The sequence below is a fragment of the Aotus nancymaae genome, unplaced genomic scaffold (genome assembly GCF_030222135.1).
Source record: "Aotus nancymaae isolate 86718 unplaced genomic scaffold, 86718_ANA_hifiasm-v0.15.2.pri h1tg000007l, whole genome shotgun sequence".
NCBI lineage: Eukaryota > Metazoa > Chordata > Mammalia > Primates > Aotidae > Aotus > Aotus nancymaae.
The window spans coordinates 31,343,001-31,370,336 of NW_026988418.1; the positions used below are offsets into that span (position 1 = coordinate 31,343,001).

The 27,336-nt window shown below is 38.2% G+C and overlaps 1 protein-coding gene and 1 pseudogene across 2 annotated transcripts in view; one reads left to right on the forward strand and one right to left on the reverse strand.

Moving 5' to 3' along the window:
• The window catches only part of WLS (Wnt ligand secretion mediator), a 128,341-nt gene that overhangs the window by 82,411 nt on the left and 18,594 nt on the right, over positions 1–27,336 (reverse strand). For both annotated transcript variants that reach the window (XM_064372494.1, XM_012442674.3), the window contains exon 2: positions 7,674–7,946. In XM_064372494.1, the coding sequence (XP_064228564.1) occupies positions 7,674–7,946 (273 nt within the window). The remainder of the gene's footprint in view (positions 1–7,673; positions 7,947–27,336) is intronic.
• On the forward strand, positions 357–710 carry LOC105710366 (large ribosomal subunit protein eL34-like; annotated as a pseudogene).

A 27,336-nucleotide genomic window follows, 5' to 3' on the forward strand; every position in this document is an offset into this window, starting at 1 on the left:
TGGTAGAAAGTCTCAATCAAAAACACACCTTTTTTTGGCTCCCACTCCACTCACAATCAACATAACAGAGACTACTTCCAACCCAGATGTTATGGAATGAATGGGGCGCAGAGCCGGGGGAGGCCTCTCCACACACCAAGCAAGCAATCACTCCCACAGCAGACATCAGCTGGATGTCCAAAAATTCAATTCAGTTCTGACAACACTTACCTGGAAATAGCATCAGATCCCACAGGTTGAAAGCTCAGTCCCATAAGACTGCCCCCCATTTCAGATGCCTGTCAGAAAAACAGGCTGTGGCCTGTTATAAATGGGGGTTCCTGCTCTTCCGGGGACGTTGTGTGCAGGCACTCAAAATGGTCCAGCGTTAGACATACTGACGTAGGATTTCCTACACTACAGTCTCTAACAAAACTAGGCTGTCCCGGACCCCTGGTAATAGAATTGTTTACCTTTATACCAAGAAGGTTGGGAAAGCACCAAAATCAGCATGTGGCGTGTGCCCAGGCAAGCTTCGAGGGGTTCGTGCTGTAAGACCTAAAGTTCTTATGAGATTATCCAAAACAAAGAAACATGTCAGCAGGGCCTATGGTGGTTCCATCTGTGCTAAATGTGATCATGACAGGATCAAGTGTGCTTTCCTTATCGAGGAGCAGAAAATTGTTGTGAAAGTGTTAAAGGTGCAAGCACAGAATCGGAAAGCTAAATAAAAAATGAAACTTTTTTGAGTAATAAAAATGAAAAGATTTGCTGTAAAAAAAAAAATAAAAATAAATGGGGGTTCCCATGACCCCCCTCCTTGGGATTGATTGATTTGCTTCAGAGGCTCGCAGAACTCAGGGAAACACTTTACTTATGCACATGTTATAAAGCATATTACAAAGGATACAGACAAATAACCAGATAAAAGATTCATAGGGCAAGGCATGTGGTACGGCAGGGGTCCCTGACCCTCTGGCAGCAGACAGGTACCAGTCAGTGGCCTGTTAGGAACTGTACTGCACAGTAGGAGGTAAGAGGTGAGTGAGCAAGTATTACAGCCTGAGCTGCGCCTCCTGTCAGATCAGCCAGCATGAGATTCTCATAGGAGTGGGAAGCCTATTTGTGAACTATGCATGTGAGGGATCTAGGGTGCATGCTCCTATGAGAATCTAATGCCTGATGATCTGAAGTGGAACATTTTCATACCCAAACCATCTCCCATCCCTTCATCTGTGGAAAAACTGTTCGCCACGAAACTGGTCCCTGCACAAGGTTAAGGACTGCTGTGTAAGGCACAGAGCATCCCTGTCCTCTTTATCAGATCCCAGAGATCTGATAATCTCTGATGTGGTACCCATCCCATGTCCTAGGGCATCATACTCCAGGAACCTCTGCAAGTTTAGCCAACTGGAAGTTCCCAGAACCCTTCTAAGTTTTTATGAAGGCTTCATTACCTAGGCATGACTGATTACATCATTGGCCATAGGTGAGTGGCTCAATCTTTAGGCCTTCTCCTCTCCTGGCTGTTGGTTGGTGGGGCTGAAAGTTAGTTCCCACCCTTCTAATCATGCCTTGATCTTTCACGTGACCATTCTGAAGCTATCTGGGAGTCCCCAGCCATCAGCTGGCTCATTAGCATGCAAAGAGACATTCCTATCACTCAGGAGATTCCAAGAATTTTAGAAGCTGTGGATCAGGAAACTTATTACTATAAAGCACCTTATAATGCCATCGTTTTTCCTCTCAAAGGCACCAGCCTGATTAAATTCTGAAATTAAAACATCTGCCAGCTTCTATAGTGTAAGTCAATGCTTTTCTAGTTTTCTGAGAGTTTGAAAACTCAAATCCTAGCTAAAACCTGTATCACTTTTAAATTGAAAGATTTAAAGAGAATAAACATTTAACCCCAAGTGACTAGAAGTCATTTAAAATATGTAGTCCTTGGATTATTTTATCTGCTCAAAGACTCTTCAAAAGTAGATGAAAACACTGCCCAGACATATATTATAAACCCCAGCTTTAATTTCATAGCCCAAACATGAAATCTCTTCCCATTGTTTGAAATCTGAAACTCATTTCAAAGACTGCCTAGAAAAGTTTTAAAAAATGGATTAGTCTTGACTTTTCCTTACATATGAGGTAATATTGTTACAGGTGAATCTCTGATAAGCAAGAAGCCGTCCCTGTGTAATAGGATCTTGTTTGCCACACTCCCAAACTCTTCCCTGAAGTCCTATTCATTGCTCTCAGAAAGGAATCCAAAGTAATGATAAAAAATATAAAAAGTAGACAGTCTCATCCATGCTTAATACAAAAATCAGAAGGAAATCTAGACCTGATGTGCCTGATATTATACTAAAATGTGTGTGTATGTATATTGCTGAATATATATAACGTAATCTATATAATCTATATAATCAATCTCTGCTCAGTGTTCATAAGCAGATAGGATACATTTAAGGAAACGAATACCCCCACAAACCCAACATTTAACTTATCATATAAAAGTGAGCAGCCAAAATGTGTTGCTGCTGCTCATGAAAAGTACGTTTTGATGTTGATTTCTTGATAGCTCTATCAAGAAAGTGATTTTATGCACTTATCAAAGAAATAATTGTCCATCTTAACATTTTAGTATGCTGCCCATTAAGTGCTAGCTCTCACGTTATAAGAAAACTAAAAATTATTTTTAAGATAGAAAGCTTGAGTACTGTATTTTTGTAGATGAAGAGAAAATTTTAGAGCATGAAGATGTACTTGAGAAAAAATAAGACATTCATATTTCATTTACACATAGAAATGTTTTAAAGCTTTGCAACATGAGCATTTTTGTTGATTAATATTTGCTGGAAAGTAATTCATCTGTGAAATTATTTAACATGTAGAATTATTTCTTAGTTTCTGGTTTGGGAGAAATGCTCGAGGTAAGCTTAAAAGCATTTTATTCACACTGCTAAAGCTGAAAAATGTAAATATGGAGCTTTCAATACATTTCAAATGAGTTTGGAGAATTCTAAAATATTCAATCTATTTATAATGAATATAAAACTTCATTAGAAACTGGCCAGAAAAACCCAACACCCAATGTAGCTAAAGGTATTTGAGTTACTTCATATTACTAGGAAACTTTCTTTTAAAAAATCAGTTATAAATAACATTCACTAAACACACTTAATAAACTTTTTTAAATTTTGGTGGTATAATTTAATTTTAGAAATTTATCATTGACTTTTAAAATTTCACCTAAACTTACCTGAGGCTCTGCATTATGTTACTCAATGATTCTGATGCCAAGTTTTGAAACCAAATTATAAGCTAATCACCTTCAGTGATGTAAAAGGTAGAACCACAAGATAATCCAGCACTTTTCTCACAACCTGAAAATGGAACCTGTGGCAAGTAGCTGCCCAATGTTAGACTACGCTCTAAACAACTGCCTGTCATGTAACGGGCTGCTTGAAAGTAACAACATGCTACTCCTGTAGTCAATCCTTAACTTCTTAACCACAGTTTCATCAGTGTAAAAAATGAAAAATTCCAGAAATAAACAATTTCTGAAGTTTTAAATTGCACACTCTTTTGAGTAGCATCATGAAATCTTGTGCTGTCCCCGACAAGAATCACCCCTCTGTCCAGCATCTCCTTGCTCTCACCTGTTGGTCACTTAGCAGCCATCTAGGTTACCAGCTGTGTACTGCAGTACTTACGTACCACTCTTATTTTCTCTTATTATAGCCCCAAGGTGCAGGAGTAGGGATGCTGGCAATTCAGATGTGCTAAAGAGATATGTCAAGTGCTTCCTTTAATTAAAAAGATGACAGTTCTCAAAAAAAAAAAAAAAAAATCACATGCTGAGGTTTCTAAGATCTACAATAAAAATGAATCTTCTATCCTTAAAATTGTGAAAAGTATATCATACTTTTTGTTTCATTATTATTGTTGTTAATCTCTTACTGCACCTAATTTATACATTAAACTTTATCCTAAGCAGGTATGTATGTATGTATAGGAGAAAACATCATGTATGTATATAGGGTTCAATGCTATCTGTGATTTTAGGTACTCACTGGAGGGGTCTCAAAACAAATCTCCTATGGATAAGGAAGACTTATCTCTACTGTATGCTTCTTTTATGAAGACTAATCTCACTAACCAAGGTGTAGAAGAATTGGAAACAGCAGTAAGGATAAATACAATTGGATAATTTTAATAGCTTCTTTTATTTTAATTTTTAAATTTTTTTAATAGTACTTACTATGTACAGGCCGGGTGCAGTGGCTCACCCCTGTAATTCCAGCATTTTAGCAGGATCACCTGAGGTCAAGAGTTTGAGACCAGCCTGGCCAACATGGCGAAACCCTGTCTCTACTAAAAACACAAAAATTAGCTGTGCATGGTGGCATACGCCTATAGAAAGCTGAGGCAGGAGAATCGCTTGAACCCAGGAGGCGGAGATTGCAGTGAACCAAGATCGTGCCACTGCGCTACAGCCTGGGTGACAGAACAAGACTCCGTCTCAAAAAAAAAAAAAAAAAAAAATAGTACTTACTATGTCCTAAAAGTTTTACATAAACTAATTTATTCCTTAGAGTGATTTTAGTTAATTAAGATTATCCATATTTTACAAGTGAGGAAACTGGCTAAGAGAGGTTCTATAACTTGCCCAATACTGCAGAGCGTTTAAACAGTGGTGCAAACATTTAATCCCATAGCTACAGGACTACCAAGCACATGGTCTTAAATAACTTTCTATCTTACCTCCCAATCTAGATATAAATCAGGGAATATTTCAAAGGAAACCATGGCTCCACTGAAAAGTATGCCAGCAGGTAGTCAGCCTCTAAGATGATCCTCAATGATACCCATCTCCTGCATGCCCTTCTGTAATCACCTCCCTTGAGTGTGGACTGGACTTACCAGTTCACTTCTAACCAACAGAATACATAAGAAGCGATGGAATGTCGCTTGCAAGATTGATCGGTTTCCCTCTCCAGCCCTGCTCGGGCTCTCTCCTGGCTCACTATCCCTGGGGGAAGCCCACTGCCATGTTGTGAGGCAGCCCTATGGAGAGACCTACGTGGGAGGGATGGAAGCCTGCCGACAACCACCGAGACAGCTTGGAAGCAGATGCCCCTCCCCGAGTGGAGCCCTCATGCCTGAAGAGACTGCTGACCGGGCCAACAGCTTAACTGCAACCCCAAGAGAGCGTCTGAGCCAGAGACTCCCAAACTAGACTCCTGACCCACAGAAATGAAGAGATAAGATAGGTGAAAGCTGCTAAATTTTAGGAAAACTTGTTACCCAGCATTAATACAGCCAGTAGACAATAATTATTTATTATTACAGGGTAAATCGTTTTCTTTGTACTTGGAACTAGAAGGAGGAATCTGTCTAGAAGAGATTATTCCTGAAATAACCACAACCAGCACAAATAGCAGATTTCCACGTCCTTTACCTTTCCACCCAAACATACATAAATCAGATAATCTACATATCTCATCCTCCCATGGCTCTTCTTACTGTCCTCACTCTCCTTTTCTTAAATGCATTCTTAGGAATAGGAATACTAAAACCCAAACCTGCAGGTTTAAAAAAAAATTTGTAGAAATATAGTTTTGAATTTCATAGCAAACTCTTTTCTTCTCAAGGTTCCTCACATTACATTGCATGTTCTTGTTAGAGCACATAACATGTTTCTTTCCTCATTTGTAGGTTTAAGTGTCTGTTTTCCAGGCATCCTCTTCCCTAGCCTTTTACAAGAACCATGTTTTGTGCAATCTTATATCCTCAGTACTGAGTGTTTCATATATGGCTGGGATATAATAAAGTTTAAATGAACTAATGAATAAATGTGTTGCACAACCAAGTGAGTGAGTGAACAAGTGAGTCAATAAGCAAGAGTTTAGGGACATGGAAACCACCACTTGAAAGTTTGAGGCTCCTTTGCAGATTTGGACCTTCATAGCCATTTCCTTCTACACAGAATGCTCTTCCACTTGCTCACCCTCAACTCCTCACCAGGCTTTTCTCTCTTTAATATTCACCTCAAAGGGCTGTCTGCTTGCTTCTCTACAACCTCCCCGCCAACACACACCCACACACTCAACCAGGAAAGCCTTCCTTTTCTCTGCTGTGAAGCCTTTTCTTTATGCTTCCATATCCTCCTGGGCATACCTTGGTCACAGCACCCAGCGTGTCATACTGTAATGATCAGTTATTTGCCTGTCATTTCTACTTAGCCATAAGCTCCTTAAAGAACAGCATATCCAGCCATCAGAGCGCCTAGCAGTGGTAGGTACTCAAAAACAGTTTAAAATAATGGGCAAGAGATTGAATGAATGACAAAAAGAAAACTGTCACGCAATAAAAACTATTTTAAAAAAAAGAAAACCAGAAAATTATCTCAGCGTAATCTATTCATTTCAGATAAGATATCAATCAGGTATACATACTGCTCCAACTCCTAAATAGAGTAAAAATAATTCTATATCAAAATTATTACAGATATATAAAAATTATATTTAAAAATAGTACTTCAGATCAGGCATGGTGGCTCACAGCTGTAAACCAAAAATTTTGGGAGGCTAAAGTGGGAAGACTGCTTGAGCTCAGGAGAGATCCCCGTCTCTAAAAAAATAAATTTTAATAATTTAAGGCCAGGCTCATGTCAGCTACTCAAAAGGCTGAGGTGGGAATATCACTTGAGCCTGGGAGGTTGAGGCTGCAGTGAGCTGTGATGACACCACTGCACTCCAGCCTGGGTGACAGAGCAAGACCCTGTCTCAAAAAGAAAAAAAGAATTAAAAATTACAAAATTAGCATGCCTGTAGTCCTAGCTACTCAGGAGGCCGAGGTGGGAGGATAACATAGTGAAACCCTGTCTCTTAACAAACAAACAAACAAACAAAACAAAACAAAAAAAACACAGAAGAAAGAAATAGTGTTTCAATCTATGGACAGGCCCTAAACAGAGATGCCTTTAGCCCATCTTTTTCCCTTTCTCTCACATCCCTGATCCCGTCTCAGTCAAAAAGTTTAAAAAAAAAAAAAATTTTATTCCTTCTCAGCCTGATTCCTAGTACTGTCCCCAGATGCCATACAGGTGTCAGCCTCCCAGAAATCACCGAGTGATTTTCTCCCCATGAAAAGTTTGTCTCATGCCCTCAGAGTTTTGAACTGCAAAATGAGTAAGCTAGTGGGAGAAATGGGCGCCCATGGGTTGGCATTTCCATTTTGGTATAGGGATCTTTTTCTAAGGCCATAGCTTTCTCAAAGCCCAGTGGGAAAAGACATTTAACAACAACAACAAAAATCCTTTCAGAAACCCTCAAGTCACTCCACTGGGGTGGACTCCCCTGTGACACTAGAGAGGTGATGAAGCTTGGTGGTTAGGGTAGTTTTCTGAGTCAGAAATCTCATCTTTTCCACTCTCTAGTCTTTGGAATATGAGTAACCTCACTGGTGCCCAAGTGTTCTATCTGTAAAATGAAATAAGAAGACTACCTCAAGGAACCTGCTGGGAAGATTAAATGGGTTAATACAGGTAAAGTACTCAGAAAGTGCCTGGTAAGTAGTCAATAATTGTCTGCTATTACTATTATCATTTTTACTTTTATTAGCACTGGCTCAAAAAGAACCCAAAGAGGGCAATGCTCAAAGGGAAGAAAGGGATAAGAGAAGAGTACACTTACTGATTTGGTTGTTTAGCTTGAATGCAATGTCCAGCTGCAGGATAAACAGCATGAACTGGAACCAAGGACTCATCTCCATGGAGGGGAGGGGAATGTGGACGGAAAACACAATGTCATTGGCTTCGATTTCCCTTGGAATTGCTTCTTCAATGTCTCGGATCTTGTCACACTGATTGGGTCCCCAAGGCATTAACCATTTTGTCTTGTGATGGTTCTTACGGGCATCCACACATTTCACCGACATGTAGGACACTGCTGTTGTGGGCCCCGGAGCTGAAAAGAGAATGTTTGTCTGTTTTAGAAAAACCATCTACTGAAGCAAGTGTTTCTGGTTAATAGTCTTTCCATTACTGTGTTCCCTCCAGTTTTTGTACCGCCTTCTACAACTGGGGCTCAGCAATACTTAGGGATCTTCCAAATCCAGGTGAGCATCTTTCAGTGACTTTTATCATAAAAGTATCCCTGAGAAACTTCCCATTGTGTTTTCAATTGCTGTGAAAGAATACATTTGTAACCAGTCTAGTTATACTTCAAAACTTCAAAACAATGTCACAAAAAAAATCAGCTGTGCTACAGTTCCCACCTGATTGAGGTCTTGGAGGGCTCTGGTGCTTCATAGAGAACAGTATCTAAAGTCAGAAGACCTTAGTCTTCAAAGCTGGATTTGAAGCCTGGTTAAACAACTTACTGTCAGTGAATTTTGGGTAAGTCAGTTAAATCTATAATAGCTTCAGGCCCCTCATCTGAGAAATTAAATGACTGGTTTCTAAGATTTCTCTTGGCTCTAAAATGGTACGACACTGCCTTTGCTTAAGATAAAGAACGATGGGCCCCTGCTTAGCTTGGTACCTAGCAAAGAATGGGAACTCAAGCACTGACTGATACTTCAAAAATGTACTAAAATATAAACCATGCATTTCAAGACAGCAAAGCAACTTTGAAATGTGTAACTTTAAAAACACTATGTCGTGATTATATAAGTTATATAATTACAATATTAATAATTTAGAAAATACAGAAATTTTAACTTCAAAACAACATTTACCCAAAATCCCACTAGAGGGAAGTAACCACTGTTGAAAAAATATCAAAATACCATCTGTCTTTTCCATGACTGTGTAATTAGATAAAAGTTTGCACATGAATTGAATTATATAACTTTAAAATATACACAAATATTAACATATTTATAAAATAGTTATATCATGCATAGTTTTAGAGTCTTTTCTTTTCATTCACTTAGAGAAGCAGAGTAGTGTGTGATAACACTCGCTCTAGAGGCAACCTGTCTGGTGTCAAATTCTGGCTCTCCCATTTTTAGTTGTGTCACCGTAAATCCATGCTAGGAAGTTTTGGGCAAATTACTAAGCCTATCTCTGTATCAGTTTTATCATCTCTTAGATGGCAATAATAATAGTACCAACCTTTCCAAATCACTGTATATTTTAAACAAGTTAACATATTAAAGCACTCAGAGTAGTGCTTGAGCATACGAAAAGCATAAGATATTAGCCTTTCTATCATAAATATTTTCTTTATAATTAAAACCTTTGAATTAGTGGTTGCAAAATAGTCAATCACACAATACACCAAAATTAACTCCGCCTTCATCAGTTTGTAAAGGCTATCTATAAATAAGAATAATCCTTTGCCTAATATGTTTTGTTGGAAATTTCTCCCAGCTTTTCCATCTGCTATCTAAATTTGTTTATGGCACATTTAAATATAGAAGTTCCAGATCTTATATAGAATCCCTCTTTTCCTTTATGGTTTTTTTCTCCATGCTTTTGTGCTTACAGAGACTGACCTTCTTGATCTCCAAATTCAATAGTCATCTATATTGACTTCGATTTATTTTATGCAATTTCATTTTTCCTAATATTTAAATAGCTGATCCATCTGAAAATTGCTATAAGAGATTAAGTGAGGTTCTAGTTTTATTCTTCTTAAATATTTAAATTATGGTTTATTGAACAGACCTTCCCTTTCTTTGATTTATGATATCACTGTTACCTTATGTATATGAGCATATGTTTCCGAACATCTGCTCTTTTCCATGTATTAAACTGTCAGTTCATGGGTCAGCACAACATTGTTTTGAATTCTATAAATTGATGATTTTTATCAATATCTGCCAGAGTAACTCTCTTCCCCAATCCATTTCAAATTTATATCTTTTTGCTAGGATATTGAAGATTGAATTAAATCTATACATAATAGATAATAATGAATGTGAACAGAATTAGAATCCTTCCCCAACATTTAGTTTTCCCATCTAAGAACAGTACCTGCTTCTCCATTGTCTACAATCTGCTTTGAAATTTCTTTGAAAACTTTCATTGTTTTCTTTATGTGGGTCCTACTAGCATATTATATTTTAAAATATATACATCTATAAAACTTTGAAAGTTATTAGTTAAAATAAAATGTCATAAATTATGATTTATGTGTGTGGTTTAAATATGCATATTTCTGTGCACCTGATACTTGGTATGTTTGTAGATCTCGGAGCAGAAATTCTCTCTTATTTAACAGAGATCAGATAGCAACAGAGGAACATGAAAAGCGAAAAGAAAGTTATGTAGGAGGCAAAAATGTCTATTATTAATATTCTGCCCTACTTCTATTGTTCAAATCCACATTATTTCTCTATTCTATTAAATATCTATTTTAATGAAAAGTTTTTAGTAAAATGTTATGTTTGCAAGAAGTTGCAACAATGCCTATTAAAACTTACCAGAAAAGTCAACACTACCAATCTCTAGCTGAACATTCTTGATGTAGAATGCTGAACACTGCAATACAAGTTGCCACTAACCTCTGCTGGGGAAAAGTTTTTCTTTAAAACTCAAAACTGTATCACAAAGACTTTACATCTAATCCATCTAAAATCAGACATCTGGCTTATTCTTAGAAATATGAGTCAATCAAACTTTGGTTATCCTGACTCAGCTAAATAGCCCACTGACATTAGAAAAGCCAAATGGCACATTTAACTGAATCCTTTTTAATGTGGTTGGAGAAATAAACAGTGAGACAAAAGTCATGAATTCTATTTTCGGCTAACATACTCAGACTGACTATTTGCTGCAGAAAATAGTTACTACATTTTAAAACTTCTATTCTTCCAAAATGAACCTAACCTTTTTTTTTTTTTTTACCTTTTTGAAAAACAAGTCTCTCACTTCTCAGACCAAAATGAAAAATAACTAGCTGAGTTCCTCAGCTAAGCTCCAAAACCACATTCCAAACTTAATAACAGAGAAGCTGAACACTTTACGGGCACAAAGGCTGCATTTTTAATGAATGCAGTGAACGCCTGCCTTTTTAGGGGACTGCATTATTTTCATTCTTTCATTAGTCTAGTGTTTCTCCCATAAAGAAAAAAAAATCCCAGAAATACTAATATTTTCATAAATATCATAGCAGTGAACTTGGAGAAGGCTAAAGTGTATCTCAAGCTATACTGTGAGAATCACAATTTTTTTCACTTAAATAAATTAGTCTTCCAGTCTCAAAAATGTTTTGTATAACTTCAAAACCTGAACATAATTCAATATTTTCCATTTTTCTAATAGTGCTCAAAAAAGAAAACATATGTCTTGCTTGAGAAAGTAAACAGACATCCTGATATTCAAACACAGACAGTTAATGTTTCCCCAGTAATATCTTTACAGCTCAGTGCAATGTCCTACTCCAGCTAAACATGAATTCCTAAGTGTTTCTTTACGTATACAGCATTATCAAGTAAACCAAAAGCAAAGCTTATAGCTGGTAGCTGGTCACGTATCATAGAAGGTGTTTTCATTAGCTACAGCCAATATTATAACTACATGGGTCATAAATTGTGTCTAGAATCAAAAGAAGTTTGATCTGTCTTTAATTTTTTTTTAAGTGTGAAAGATTTTGTTTTAAGAGAAAAGAGCTAAATGGAGGAAGTTGAAATTCAACCTTTGGACAAGTCACAATAAACTAACAAGTATTTGTAATGAAATCCTTACTTAGTCACTTGTGTGGTTCTAAGGATTAATAGAGTTTGTGTATTCAAGAGGGGGCTGGATAGATTCAGGTCAACAAACTGAGTCATGTTTGCTCAGGTGAAAACTAAAAATAAGCACTCTCCAGTATTCCTAGGATAGTAATGCAATATTACCCAGCTGCCTCAGCACACATTATAAATGTCCCCTCCACCCAACCATAGCATAAGGTTTAATTGAAAACAAGTGGGCCAAAAACTACTTCTACACCAGACCAATTCAATGAACGGAGCAATTTGGCCAAAACCGAATATGCCTAGTCACTATAAACTGGTTCAGATAGCCTTGAGAATATGCACAGAAGTTATAAAACCAGGAGGTGTTCATTGAAAATGCAGTTCATTTTGAATTCAGTTCTTTTTTCATCAAACATGACCATTTTATTTTGTTTGTCTGTATTTCCATACAATATTTTTGGCCTCCACTTTTCCACTATAGTACACAAATTGTGCAATGCAATTCTAGACAACATTTAATGTTAAAGTGATATGAAATCAAGAAGAGTTTTAACAAATTGAAGGTTGTGAAGAAATGCACAAACACAGCTTGAAGTCTCTTTAAGAATTCAATGGTCCCTCAGTTTCACACATTACTATGGCTCATAGTATATTGTGCAAATTTGTCTTGAATACCTACCATGTACTAGACAGTGCTGGTGCTGCAGCAAACCTAACAGGTGCCAACCATTGGAACATACAAATAATGGCGGAAGCAGACAATAAATAAATAATTACAGGAAAAAAAATTTTGACAAATGCTATATGTAACCTGACATTCCCCGAGAAAGGGCAACAGTCAGATATTTGGGAGGTAGGAGAAATGAATACACTCGAATGAGAGGAAAAATTCAGTCATTGTTACAACATAACCTGGAATAAAAATGTAAGGGAACAATGACTAAACCTGTAGTATTGCTTTTGGAAGAATATTCATTGACTCCAGTCAGCTTCCTGTTATTTCACTTCAAATGGCTATCCAGTTTACAAATTACTATCTAGCCAACCACTAGCATTTATCATGCTCAAAGTTGAGTCAACATTAAATCATTAGCCCCTACTCCTTCCAGAACCTGTAATTTAAGAGTTAGAGAGCGATATAAGACTTGTTAGCCTCTTAGAAAAGTTAAAATAAAACTAAAACAACATGCTGACATGACACATGGTCTCATTTTAGCCAACATAGACTATTTATTTCTTTGCTTTATTACAAGTCATGAAGATCCCTTTAGCAATCACCTAGGAGCATTACTATCATGCAGGTACTGTGCTAACTGAAGAAAAAGACAAATGGCGTCCTAGAGCCCCAGTTGCTCATAGTCTGGTGTGGGAGGCTGAGAAGTTCAGAGAATTACATCTTGATTGGAAATTTATCTGACAGAGGTTTCCACAGGATGCTCTGGTTGTAAAAAGAGCTGGGGGTGGCTGTTGGCAGGGTATAGCCTTGGAAGAGAGCAGGTAGTAGCCAAGGGAGAAAGGGGGATGGCCAAGGAGGGAAGGTGCCGAGGTAGAACATGGGCTGGGTCATAGAATATCTAAAACAATCATATTTTCTGCAGTTATCTGTGCTTAAATATTAAAAATTAAAAGGAAATCACTTAGCAGGTGAAAAATACAGCACCACTCCTATCTCTGTCTGTGGCCATCCTTGCCTTTTCTAATCAGTGGTACAGTTCTACTAGAGTGCCTTGGCCCCTGCTCCCAATAGTCCCTGCTGTACCCTACAGAGCACCATAAAGAAGGAATAATAAAGAGACCCACATATAACAAAGAACTTTTATTTGGCAGGAATGTTTCCTTTTAAGACACCTATCTCTGCCCTATAACTAGCCACAAGGCCAAACATGAGATCTGCTGAAAGAAGGGGGAGTGAGAGGGTGGTCAGGTGGGAATGAAGAAGCATCCCTCCTATTCCCGCAAATGGCCCCAAGAGCCTTTGAAGTCTCAATCATCAGGTAATAATAGCCTTCCTCTAAATGAAAGGAAGAATGTCTGCCTGGCAACAAAGATGATATTTAAAGATTAATCTGCTTTGGGCTACAAGGGGAAGGAATGAGAAGAATAGACCAGTTTAAAAGGTCATTCCTGTTTGTAAGAATTAATAATCAGACTGCCACCATTTAAAAAAGGAATAACTTTAAGCAAAAATGGTCAAAGATTTCAGAAATGTTTTATTTTATTTTTACAGTAGAATTTATCTAACAAAAATGATAGAAACAACAATATACATTGATTTAAAAACATAAAAAGTTGCTAGCAAATACTTTCGCTTACTGACTTGAGATGCTGGTCTAACGCCTGAAACCTAATCTCAGTTAAAAAGCTGCCAACGTCATCTGTCCACCTGCAAAAATGTGAATGTTTGACTCATTTATATTTTATAATTTCATTTTATTTCTTTTTTTTTTTCATTGCATTTTAGGTTTTGGGGTACATGTGAAAAACATGCAAGGTTGTTGCATAGGTGCACACGTGGCAGTGTGATTTGCTGCCTTCCTCCCCTTCACCTGTATCTGGCATTTCTCCCCATGCTATCCCTCCCCAACTCCCCACCCCTCCTCTGTCCCCCCCACTCCCCCCCCAACAGACCCCACATTTTATTTATTTTCTATCTTGTTCTGTAAAACATTTTTGGGGACTAGAAATGGTTATTAGCCTTTATTTTTAACAAACAATTGAGGCTGATTTCAAAGGATAGAATTAATATTGGGGCAGGGGTGGGCTGACTACAAATTACTTGGCCTATGTCGATAGCTTCGAAAGTTTTGGGACCTTACATTCCCCAGCTATTGCTTTTTTGTTTTCCAAGCTGTTGCTTTTGAAGCAACAGCTGGGAAATATAGGCTCCCAAAACTTTTACCTGATTTATGAAGTTAAATGGCTCAATATCCATTTTACTTTGTAATGTAGAGAAAACCTCCATTTTACTCTGAATGGTATTTATAAGAAGTTAACTACAAAGCGTATGCCCAAAGTAGTTCTAAGCTCTGCCTATCTAAATATCTCTGCTTGCCTTATGAGAACTTATATAAAACGTATTGCGCACTTAGGCCCTTGGGCAATTGCAGGGTGTGGTTTGGATTTTTTGATGTATCAAAGTGGGGAGGGTCGAAAAGAGGGAGAGAGGGAACACAGGTGTCAGAAAAAGAGGCCATATGAATTCCTGTTACATAGCTACATTTTTTTTTTCAAATGCCCCCAAAGTACTTATTTAACCTAAGAAAATCCTTAACTAAATTTAGAAATTAGCTTTAAATATGCTCAATTGATTTTCCTTAGACGTCCCACATGTCTTTCTTCAGCTCCAAAGCCTTAATTCTGGTTAAAAGGAAACATGTGAAATATACTGCACAACTTAAGTGGCCAGATCATATTAACTGCTTGAGTTATGAGGTCTTATGGAGCCAATGCTGCTTACCATTCACTGAAGGTCAGTTCCTGAAAAGATGTCTTAATATTTGCCATACCACTTATCTAAGTTTTTGAATGACTCATTAGAATGAGCTCTTCAAAAATTTCAGCTAAAGATAGTGCAAATATTTGCATTAAGTTGACTTAGTACTTAACAGATTCAGTGTGTTAATTCTTTTACTGAAATTGCTCTGAAGTTATAATGGTCAGACACTTACGCTACCTCCACCACCTACTTTGAAGAGAAGATTCTCCTATATTTCAACCATACCAATTAAATCTTACTAGCTTACTCAATGAAATATTATTTCACAATTCAATCTCAATTACTGGAGAGCTGAAAGTGTGTCTACAGAGACTAGACCTGGAGAAGTGATTTTTAGACTTATCATAGCTATGCCCTTGTGCATGAAATGGGGTATGCTAAGTGAAATGAAATTCATTCTCGCCAGCCATTTTCAGTCAATAGTTAATTATGCTAACATCTGTTCTAGGAAAGCTAATTTTTTTTTAATACAGCAGAACATTCCTTTACACTAAACCACTACCACCAAAACACACAAACACACATACCACACAATAGAGTTGAATGCAAAATAATTTGTACTGTACACACAAAAGTCAAGCACTTATTTAAAAATAGTTCCTTACAACATAAACTTATGAAATGACAGACATTTTGACAGCAAATTTCCAGAAATTGTAGCAAACGTGTATAATCCATTCTGACTCAAAAATATTGAAAAAAGTATATGTTTACATTTTAGGCAGATAAGGATTTTAAATGCTTGGCCTACAACCTCAATTGTTGTGGACCCAAAGATGTAACAGCTTTGAACAATAGAAGAATTACTCTATATTTGTCAGGATCTACGCGGCAAACAAGCGCCACTTGGCTTACATTACTTGCCTGGCTTGGATCCCGTGGAATGGAGGAGCCTTGGAACCAAGAGGAAAAAAATTAGAGTGCTCTGGGACACTGAGCCAAACTCTTACATAGTATTTGAAATGGTGTGGTAAACACGAAACTATTTTAGGCTCGAAATTGGTGCCAGTTTTTTTCCCTTCTTTTTGAAAAAATAATAAAATACACATAAAAGACGCTGCCAGAGGTTTAGCCCATAAAATCTGCCAATGATTAGATGTGCTAATTGGTATAGCAATCTAGTTGCCTGGATTAAGACTCAAAAACTGACCCTTAACCATCCTTGCTGTCCTGCAGCAAAGAGAGCCTAAATCAAAAAGACTGACAGAAGTACTTCAAACTACGAATTTATCCCTGAAAAATGCCTGCAATTTCTGTTTCTCCGTCACTCCAGAAATACTCAAAACAGCAAAAATTAAAGACATATGAAGTGAACACAAAAGACCTCCACAGAAAAACCAGTGGCTCATCTGTTGACGCTATTGCTCGTTGCTCGGCTAGCCAGTCATCTGAGCTAAGTTTTGACTTTGGGCCAGTGCTTCAAAATCAGCAACCTCTCAGCCAAAAGACTGTGGAATGCAGCCAAGACCACCTATGGAAAGTGAATTATAGCATCTTATAATTTACTACCTTGGGCTATGATCTCATAAACCCAGCATGGAGGGCGCAGCAGTTCTTGTGTGGGAAATCTCTCAGCCCCCCGTAGAGGCCCCCAAAGCTGTTCTGGCAAAGCTGTAGGGGTGGAGGTGACACAAAAGGGGACACCTGGCTCTCCTTCTTAAATAAGCTCACCATGGGCACAGGTTTATATTGGAATTTTAGGGTCAGAAAATACCGAAATTAAATATTCTAGAAGAAACCCAGTCAGTGGCTTTGTTCTAAAGTGCCTATTATGCTCTACAAGTTTCCAACATTTGTTATTTAAAATTATCAGACATTTATTATTTATAAACTACATATATTCATTTATCAATATTATTGTTAATAATAAACATGAACAACTAGTATGTGAATTGCAAAGCATTTTCACATACATAGATTATTATCGAATCCACCTAGTAATCAAGTAACATAATTACCACCATTGCATATTTAGAAGATCAGTGGTTTTTGTCTCATCAGTAAATAGCAGAGCTAGGACTGGAACCCAGGTTTGACTTAATATGTAATGCTCCTTTCCAATACAACTATCTGTTTATTTATTAGCGCTCACTATTTATTAGCAGTCTCAGATTGCCTGAGGTAGTTGCAGAGCCCAGGGATGAAGACTGTGGCCATAAGTAGCTTACTGAAGATCCATAGGTGAGGCACTACCAGCACTGGGCTGGATGTCACACAAATGGAGCCAGCACGACAGCTTGTCTGGTTGATGTACAGTCAGGGACAGAGTACCTCTAAGACTTCCCTAAAGAAATGATGGAATAATAGGCTCCCGAAAATGCACTAAAATTCCTTGAATCTAATGGATACTCTCCCACGTTTTATTGGCTCTTGGTCATAACTTCATATTGCAGGTAGGCAGTGTTTAGGATGTTAGCCTAGAGAAGATCTGACTCAGGAGCACAGAGCTGCCATGGAAAAGTCTACGATACCCCTTGTATGCATAGTAAGAGACAGGAATTCAAGTTAGAGAAAATTTGACTCCAGAGCAACCTAAGGAAGAATGACTGATAAATCAAGTAGGCAAACAATGGCACAGTTTGACTCAGGAAAGGGTGGGTCTCTCATCCATGGAAACATTCAGGAAGTAAATGAATAGATAAGGGCAAGAGCCTGAACTAAATATAAGTTCCTCTCGTCACACCAAAATGATAAAGTCTCCTATCCATGCATGTGGTATGCCAGGGAATGGAGAAATCAAGATCCTATAAAGAGCTGCGCACAATTTATTGATTTTTTTTTCTATTTTCTGACCAGTTTCAGATAAATAGATAAAAGCAATTAAAGTACAGGACATTCTGAATGGTCGAAAATTTAGTGATGTACATTGCAGGTTAGGGCTAAGGGCAAGCAAGACCTGTTAATGTCTTTATGTGGAATTTTACAAATGCCAAGAATAATCATATTTCCTTTCCTGGTTATTCAAAGAAAACACAGGCCCTTATAATTTGTGAATTCTCTAGAATTGAGGGTAGAAGTACATTTTAAGAATGTTAAAACTTGCAGTTTTAACATTCACATTCTTAGGAATTATTGGCTTTTTAAAACACTGAAATCACAAAATTGAATAAAGTGCCTATGCAATTATTAAATATTTTAAATTTCATCAGTTTTAGATTCTACCTCAAGGGCCATCTCTCCTTCATTCAGTTTGTTAAATGCCTATAATGTGCCAGCTGGAGGCCTCCTTTGGTTTTCCTTCAGTTGACAAATGATGCTTACTTCCTCTCGTGCTGGTACCACCTGATCTATGTCTTTTTTTTTTTTTAAGATGGAGTCCTGCTCTGTTGCCCAGGCTGGAGTGCAGTGATGCGATCTCAGCTCACTGCAACCTCCACCTCCCAGGTTCAAGTGATTCTTCTGCCTCAGCCTCCCGATTAGCTGGGATTACAGGTGTGAGTCACCGCATTGGCCTGGTCTGTGTCTTTATTATGGCATTCTACTTTATTTGCAGGCATCACTTCTGAACCCTACAAAATTATAAGCTCCTAAAGGGAAGAACTACATTTTATTCTGCCTTGTGCCACTAAGCATAGAAACTTAAACATGCAAGTCCTCCAGACTTGAATTGAACTATTATTATAGGGTTTTTGTGTCATAATAAACACATTAATGTTAAGTTATGCTCAATATAACTAACAAATGTCTATCAAATGCCCATTAGGCATCATTTTTTAAAGGCCATAGTGGATTAATCCTTGACCTGCCTGTATCAAAGCATATTTAGACTGGCACTCAGTGACAGTTTGGGAAGAAGCCAGAGCTGCCTTCCATGAGGCCAGCCCCCCAAGGTCACACGTGTGCTTAACAGAGGCTCACTTCCTACAGACACTTACGACGATTCTTGCAGATCTGTGTCAAGCAATATATTAAGTGAAATAAAAAATTTTGAAGATCAAAATGAACTTGTCCTAAACTATCACCCAATCCATAGCAAGAAAAGTAATTTACACATCAAAAGAAATTAGATACCAGGCAAACAAAAAATGATAATGTTTAAAAAAACTGCTTCCAAAAGGTTTGTGGCCAACATTAATATTGCAGGAACATGTTTAGATAACTGCTGTTTAGCATAGTTCCTGGAAACAGATTCTCAAAGCCAGGACTTACGGTTATTTACCTTCTTACAGCACTGCCCTGAGGGTTTTAAGGCCTAAGTGAACAGAACGCAAATGGGGGACAAAATGAGATAAAATGTTCACATCTCAGCCTGTAGTGTATATAACTCATGGCTGTATGTTTGAAGATTTTATGACAAAATCCATATTCTTAAGAACACATGTAGGGAAGATTTTGGCCATTTCTTTAACGTCCTCAAAACAATACCTACCAGAGAAAAAGCAAACACTCCTAAAAGCATCAATATTCTGCTTCTGAGGCCAAAGTACAAAACAGGCTCAGACAGAAACCTGGGCAAAGGAACCTTCTGCTGTACATATGTACTATTTTTCAGAGATCTAAATGATTTTTTTTTCTCTGCCCCAAAGAATCACATATGAAAGTTCTCAAAGAATTAGTAAAGAAAAACTGAAATCTGGTGTTGAAGGAACAGTGGAGTGTAGACAGTATCAGAAGTCCTGAGGTGACTCAGAGATTCAGAAGGGTGACAGACAGAGGCAGTTTCTACTAGAGGAAAGAGCGATGCAGGATGAGCAATTTACTGTCCCTGTTGATTGACGTAGGATGTAAGCAAAAGACAGAAGTCAAAGATGTTCCCAAATTTCTTGCATAGGCAGCAGATGAGTGATGTCATTCACTGAGACAGGAATCAAAGGAAAATGAATGACATGTCCTATTACAGACAGAATTTGTAGAAGCTGGAGGTGTATAGCTTGTTTAAAAGGGGAGGGTTGCAGATAAAAGGCCAAATATATGAATGACTAAGATGTGGAAGAGGAATTAGATTTACCCTGGGTCATTCCAATGTTGCAAGTTCTCAGGAAGGAAATGTGAGATCAATAAAATCAAATTGGCCCAAAGTTCACCAGACCAGTTGAAGAAAATGAGCTGCCGGCACCTGTGTGAGTGGAGGTGCTCCGCAGTAACACTTGGTGAGTGCAAAGGATGCAGAGGACATTTGAGCACCGCGTAGGGATGGAAAGATGACTTTTAGGGTCTTTACTATCATTATTATTCTCTGAGCATTCTTCATATTTAATATTTAGAGCTTCGATTCTGGGCCACAAGTTGATCTGCTATTCCTGAACTACTTTAAATTTTTGAGGATAAGAATCTTGGTAGAATGAATTATCCTACGACTTATGATTGCTCAGTTCTAGCAATGGATATACTATTAACCAGGCAAATTATTCAATCTTGGGCCTTAGTTTTCTCAACTGTAAAAGGCAGTATTTAAACTGCTATGCACTTTTACCTCAGCAATTGTAGGATTCTGAAGAGAATTTATGTACTCTATGTTATGATGAAAGTCATTCTTTTAAGTTTAAAAAAAAAGTTCCTTCAAATTAGGGTCAATTTATGTTCCAAGAGTTCAGGCTGTACCTATCAGGCCCCTCCCCTCCTCCTTGTCCTTGTATTTTCACATCTGTTAGAGGAACAGATCTTAATGGTCCTCCTCTTGTTCTGTTATTGTTTGGGATCTGAATGAGTTCTGAGTGTTTTCTATCTTCCAACAGCTGGAGAGATCAAAGAACTGTTCCTAAAAGCAAGGACAAGCTACAGCCAATTGTATATGTAAAACTTCATACTGATGTATTCAGCACAGTGAAATATACCCCTATAATTTATACTATGAAAAGGTGGGTCTAATCCAATCATAATGAAGACCTTTAGGGGAAAACAACAAAACTCTATTCCAGCTTCCAGCCAGTGGTCCGTATACTCACAGTCTAATACAACACAAAGACATTCCAATACAATGAAATAATTTGGATCATGTCCAGCCTCTATGTTTTAGACTTAGCTCAAGAGAGCTAAGTCTATTTATTATTCAGAAGAAATATAAGTCATAGCATATACTTCCCTAAGCCAAGAGATCATTGACAAAATTTGCTAATGAAATCAACCATAACATTCCTTCAGATTTTCATTTAAGCTGCCGGGTTCCTAATATATTTCTAAATTTACCCAGATCACCCTCTACAAAAAAATATGTCATAAGAGAAAACAATGATTACAAGGTCGCAAGGGACTTACGTTCACAGGAACAGTTCTTTATGTTGCTGAAGTCAATTACAAAAACAGAGTAAGAAAAATTAAAAGCAAGAGCTCTAGACTCAGGAAAAACTTGGGTTCAAATCCCAACTCTGTTACTCACTAGCAATTTAGTTGGGCAGCTTACCTAGCCTTCTAGGATGCCAGTTTTCCTTTTGTAAAATTGTACTAAAGGTACTCACCTCATAAGTTTGTTTTGAGGATAAAATGATTAATATAAAAACCCTATTATAGTACCATGAAAACAGTGAGGCCTTAATGAATGTTAACTATTGATAATAACAGTGTTATCAGCAAATGAGAAGAATTAGAATCTGGTGGGAGATGAAGACCTACTCCATGTTCTCTGTTCTGCCTTCTTCCCCTGAGGGGTGTGTTCATCAACATTTAAGGAACTAGAAAGTGTACATCCTAGATGTTAAAAACAGGGGTTCTCCTCACTTATCAGTGAACAGCCCCAGCACTAGAGATGATTTTATAAAGATTTTAACTTGAACATCTAAGATATCCCTGAGAAATAACCCAGGCATATCTTACGCAGCCTGTTATTTGAAGGAACACAGAATTAACCCTTGGTTTTATCCTTAGCAAAATGGGATTACAAAATCTTTTTTTCACAATTATCTTCACAAATTATTATAAAATAATTATGGCAGAGCCAAATCTATTGACATGGGTATTTGCTAACCTTTCCCCTCTTCCCCTTGGATAAAGAGAATGCTGGCTTTACCCCTTCAGTCACAACCTCTCACGTGCCCCATGATGAGGGTTCACCACGATGGATTATTCGGGTTTTCATAACAGACAATCAAAAGACAGAGATAGGTAGAAGAGACGGGCTTGGGCTCAGGGAGGGGTTTTACCAGCGGGAGTGTTGGGGAGATTTTGGAAGAGACACGCTAGCAACATCAAAGTGGATGGGGAAAAAAAATGGGGATTTCTAGAAGTATTGCTAGAGATGATACATCCCCTTTACCGTGCTTTGACAGTTAAAGAACAGAAGTTGTTAGATCACTTTAAATTCACCTTTGATTGACTGTTTCTCTGACAGAATCCCTACCTGGAGACTGGACCAAAGAGGCCATGTTTTCCATAGAGGCAACATAAGCAAATAAGAGAGGTGCAAAAACATCATGCAAACCTTAGGCAGGATTCATGGAGTTCATACATGACACGGGGAATATTGAAAAGACTGACATCTTAGAAATGCATGTTAGGATTGTGGGTCTAGACTGCATAAGGCTAGAGCTATGGCTGCACTCGGCCATCATCTTATTGTAATATTTTGTCCAAATTCTGGGTTTCTCACAATCAGATAGCTATACCTACCAATTTCTTCTTACTATTCTTGGCTGCCCAGTCCTCAACCCTCTACTCCGGGATTTCTCAAGTTTTGCACTAATGGCATTTTGGGTTGAGTAACTATTGTGGGGGGTTGGCTTGTGCAATGTAAAATATTTAGCAACATCCTTGGCTTCTACCCATTTGCGGTCAATAGCATCCTTCTCCCCCTTCCCCCCTGCTGGAAAGTTCCGGGGCGCGGCAGGGGGAGTCTTCCCCAAACATTGCCAAATGTTCCCTGGGGGGCAAAACTGCTTCTGGTGGAGAACCCTTGCTTTATCCCAATCACCCAGGCTTACAAGAAAAATTCATACTCCATCCAGTCATTCTACAATACTTCATTTTCAGTTTCCAACTACACAGATTCCACATTCTCAACAATTCATAACCATTACAGTTTGCCTCACGCTACACTGACTGCATCAGGCTGTCATTTATAAATTACAATAATGGATATTTATTTTTTAAATATATTCATTGGATTTTTTTATGTGCTAGGCATTGCGCTACGGATTTAACAGGACAATTTTCATTCTTATACACAAGTAAGTGGTACATATTATTATCTCCATTAAGAGATGAGTAAAATGAAGACCTGAAAAATGAAAATAACTCATCCAAGGTCACAGCCGATAAGTGTCTGAACTGGGGTTTGAAGCTAATCTGTCCGAGGTCGACAGTCTCGCTTTGTCTCAGGCCACATTATTTCTCCTAATGAGAAAAACTAATACAGGGATATACAAGAAATACATTTACCCCAAGTTACATGAGTTCAAATGGCAAGTCCGGCGTATAGACCGTCGTAGAGGGTGGTGCTCCCTGCACTATGCAGACCATCAGCAGTATGGATGTCTTTGTTCTAGGGACAGCAACAAGCTAATTTTTGAATTATGGATTTTCTGCAGAAAACCAGAAAATGGTGGTTTCCTTTAAGTAGGAACCACAAGCAGTAGCTGGTTGCCATGGTAGCAGAGGTAAACTTAACCTTGACTGGGAATGCAATCACCAGAAAGGGACAGCAAGTATGGTCAGGAGTCTAAACCAGACCAGAGGTATTTTAACTGGAGAAGAAAAAGTCAAAGGAGAGAAATGATAGTCATCATCAGTTATTTGAAAGGCTACTATCTAACTGAAGTGAAGCACACTTTCTAGATTATTCTAAAAGGAAAATCCAGCATTAGTGAGTGGAAATTAGAATGTGGTCATGGAAGCCAGTTTTCCACTGAATGATAAGAAAGAACATTTAACCATCGTAATGTTCCAACTGGACTGAAAAATTAAACAAGCTGTCTAGAGAGCAACAAGTTGCTAGAATAGAAAGATGCTGACAGGAAAGTCGTCTCTGTTGGGAGACCCAGTGTGGGTGAGACTGGGCTAGACAAATTCCCAGGCCCTCTCCCCAGCCAAGATCTCTGTTTCTCCAGAGAATTAGTAAATTGGGGTTCCCTGTTGAAAACAGACAAATGGAAGGTCCACCGGGCAGAAAGCCCCAGCTGCTCGTCAGTACAAGAGGAGAGGTAAACAACAATCTCACCTGGGAAGAAAATGTCATTTAGGTGACACCAAACCAAGGGGAGGAGGAACCTTGTGGGGGATTTTTCCCCTCTGTTCTCAGTAGATGATCAAGGAATAAGCAGTAAGGGTAAAACCGAAAACAAACACAACAAACAGAAAAAACCCCACCAAGAATCAAGCGGCTTTCTGCTGTCTTCCAACACTCAGACGCTCTGATGCCTCTTTCTTGGAATGTACCGCCACCTCCCACTGCTTTGGCCTGAAAACTGCATTTGATTTTAAAAAGAAAATCAGCAAGCATCCAGCTAGGGGATAGTTAGAGTCATAGTTGATTAGTCCTTTTCTAACCACGAATACTACCTTTTGTTTCATTGCTCTTTATTTGCTCTACACCAACAATTCATTAAAAACATCTCACCCCTAGATTCAGTGAATGGATAGGACAGGTCTAAACCCAAACATTCCTCTTGGAAAACCAACCACATTGTAAATATGCAGGACCTGTCCAGGAAAATAAAACTGTTGCAAAGTCAACCTTTACTGAGGCACACAGCCTCCTTCGAAAAAAAAAAAAAAAAAGGGGGGGGTGCTGAAAAAATGACAGGTTTTCCTTAAAAAACAACAAAAACTATCCTTATTCATTTTTCATATTCAGCATGAAGAACACCTAAGAGAATTTTCCCTATCTCTTCATCTCCAGGGTACTCAAAGCATTTACAATCTCATTATTTTATACAACACCCATTAAGTGGGCACCAAAGATTGTTATCCTTCTTTGATTTCTAAGAAAGCAACTACAGAAAGATTAAACAAGTTGCCCAAGGTCGTTCAGTAAATTGAGATCCCTGGATTTTCCATTCAGTGATTGTTCTAGGGACACAGTGCAAAGTGACTGAATTCTCCAAACTTACCAAAACCCCTAAGTCTTACAGATCTCTTCCCCATTTCTCACCACACATGAGCTTTCCATCATCGAATCACAAATCTGCCACCACACAGATCCTGGACATGAGTATCCTACCAGAGTAGTGCCATGTCTGCAAGAAGCCTGGCGCTACACCTGACGGCTTTCGAATCACCATCAAACGATTCCTTTATCTAGTGAAGTTGATTCTGCCTGGCTGCATCTGGGAAATTTTTAACCCCTCGATTAGCTATTGCACAGTTGGTTTAACTTGGATGAGACAGAGGACAAAATAGTAGTGGTTTTAAAAAATGCCTCCTCCATTCTGATTACAAAGGAGGCATGATTAACGAAGTGCCCTTTGTATCCAAGCTCCATTCTAAGAGAAAGAGAAAGAGCTTTCCTTTCCCCTTTTTTGATCGCTTAGTCTTTTCCTACTTGTCTCATCACCCACACAATCTGTTCTCAGCCCAAACAGACAATCCAGCCAGTCTGTGGAGAGTTCCTAAAACATTTATGTCGTGAAAGCAGACAGGATGAACAGGACCTCATCTCGACAAAGGATGATGGGACATTCAGCAAAAGAGTTTACAAAGGGAAATACAGATGGAGGCCCAGAGCTGAATGCATTTGCCCACAATGTCTAACACAATGCCAGTCCTTATGGGTACTTGTAAACCTTCTGGTCAATTTACAGCCACCTCCAGGTTTTATCCCCCAAATTCCATTACTTTTAGAACAGAGGGTTTTAAAAGCAAATACAATTAACAAGTTAAGGAGGTCCAAAGCAGTGCTTTAAGAATCCTTTAGTTTCTCTAGACCTTTAAACATAAAAATAGCAACTTAGATGAAGATTTTAGTTTCAACACTACCAGATCAGGGTTGACATAATGCATATAAAATACTTAATACATTGCTTGGTGCATACTAAGTACTCGAATAATATTACCTAATATTTTCATCTTATACTACTCTATTTTATTAATGACATTTTTATATATGTCATGCCTGTCTACTCAGCTAAATAGATACACCTTATCTGTTTTTTTGTGTAGTCCAAAAGATAAATGCCTTCATATAATTATTTTTTTAAGCCTTCAGATCTATACAAGGTTACAAGCAGTAAAAGCAAGCCTAGGTCTCATAGCTGGCAAGTGGTAGATTACCCTACTGAGATCTCAATTCTCAAATTTCATATCCAGTGTTTTATTTCAATAACACCACAAATGAACAGATTCTCATCTCTTGTGCCTCTTTGTATTCTTCAGAATTTAGCTGAGAGCTAAGAAATACCTTAATCATCATCTAAAATAAATTTCTAATCGTAGGTGACCTAACATCTCTGAAGATTTATTTTAGCGCCTTTAATAAGGAAGAAAAGAAATGGGTGGAAAAGCCCAACCATATTTGGCTTGGAGGAAAGACATGCCTCTGTTTTTATTTGCCAAGAGACAGCCTTAACAGGTCGATTTAGAAAGACAAGAGGAAGCATGAGGGATTCAATGATATACCTGAGGAGAAAAATGGGGCTAGAGCCAGATCTCTTGATACTCTGCTCATGGCTTTCTGTATTAAGCTAATTATTTAGCACTTTGAGTGAGGTGAATCTTGACTTGGATTACGAACATCAAGTTGTGTTTCAGGTGATCATTCCATACTTTAAAGGCCCAGACCAAACCCCCATTATAAAAAAAAAAAAAAATCATCTGATCTAAAAAATGCCTAGAACTCAGTCTTTTTCACCTAACTTAGCCCTTAACAACAAACTGTCTTATTTTATGGATCTTGTTTTCCCAATCAAATTTAAGTTGCTGGAGGGCAAAATCCATGTGTTTACTCCTTCTGTAGCCCATGGCTAACCTAGTTCAGGACTTGCAGCAACTTGTGCTGCTCATTGCTTGGTCTGCCTCACAGCCTCCTAGATGTCCCAAAGAAACCTTGAGTCACCGTAACATCTACTGAATTTCCCAATCATCCCCAGAACTACTGCTCTGCTTGGGCAGTCATTAAAGCTTCTCTTCTGCCTTCAGGATCTTCATTTCAGCTGCCGGAACATCCTGTTGCCATCCATTTCACACAGACATCCAGCCCAGCAGGAACACGTGTTGCAATGAGCTTTGCTTCAAAGCCAGCAGCCTGGCCAAATTCCAGGAATTGTCACTAATGATCTTCACCAGCTACTTGGTGCTCAACAGTGATC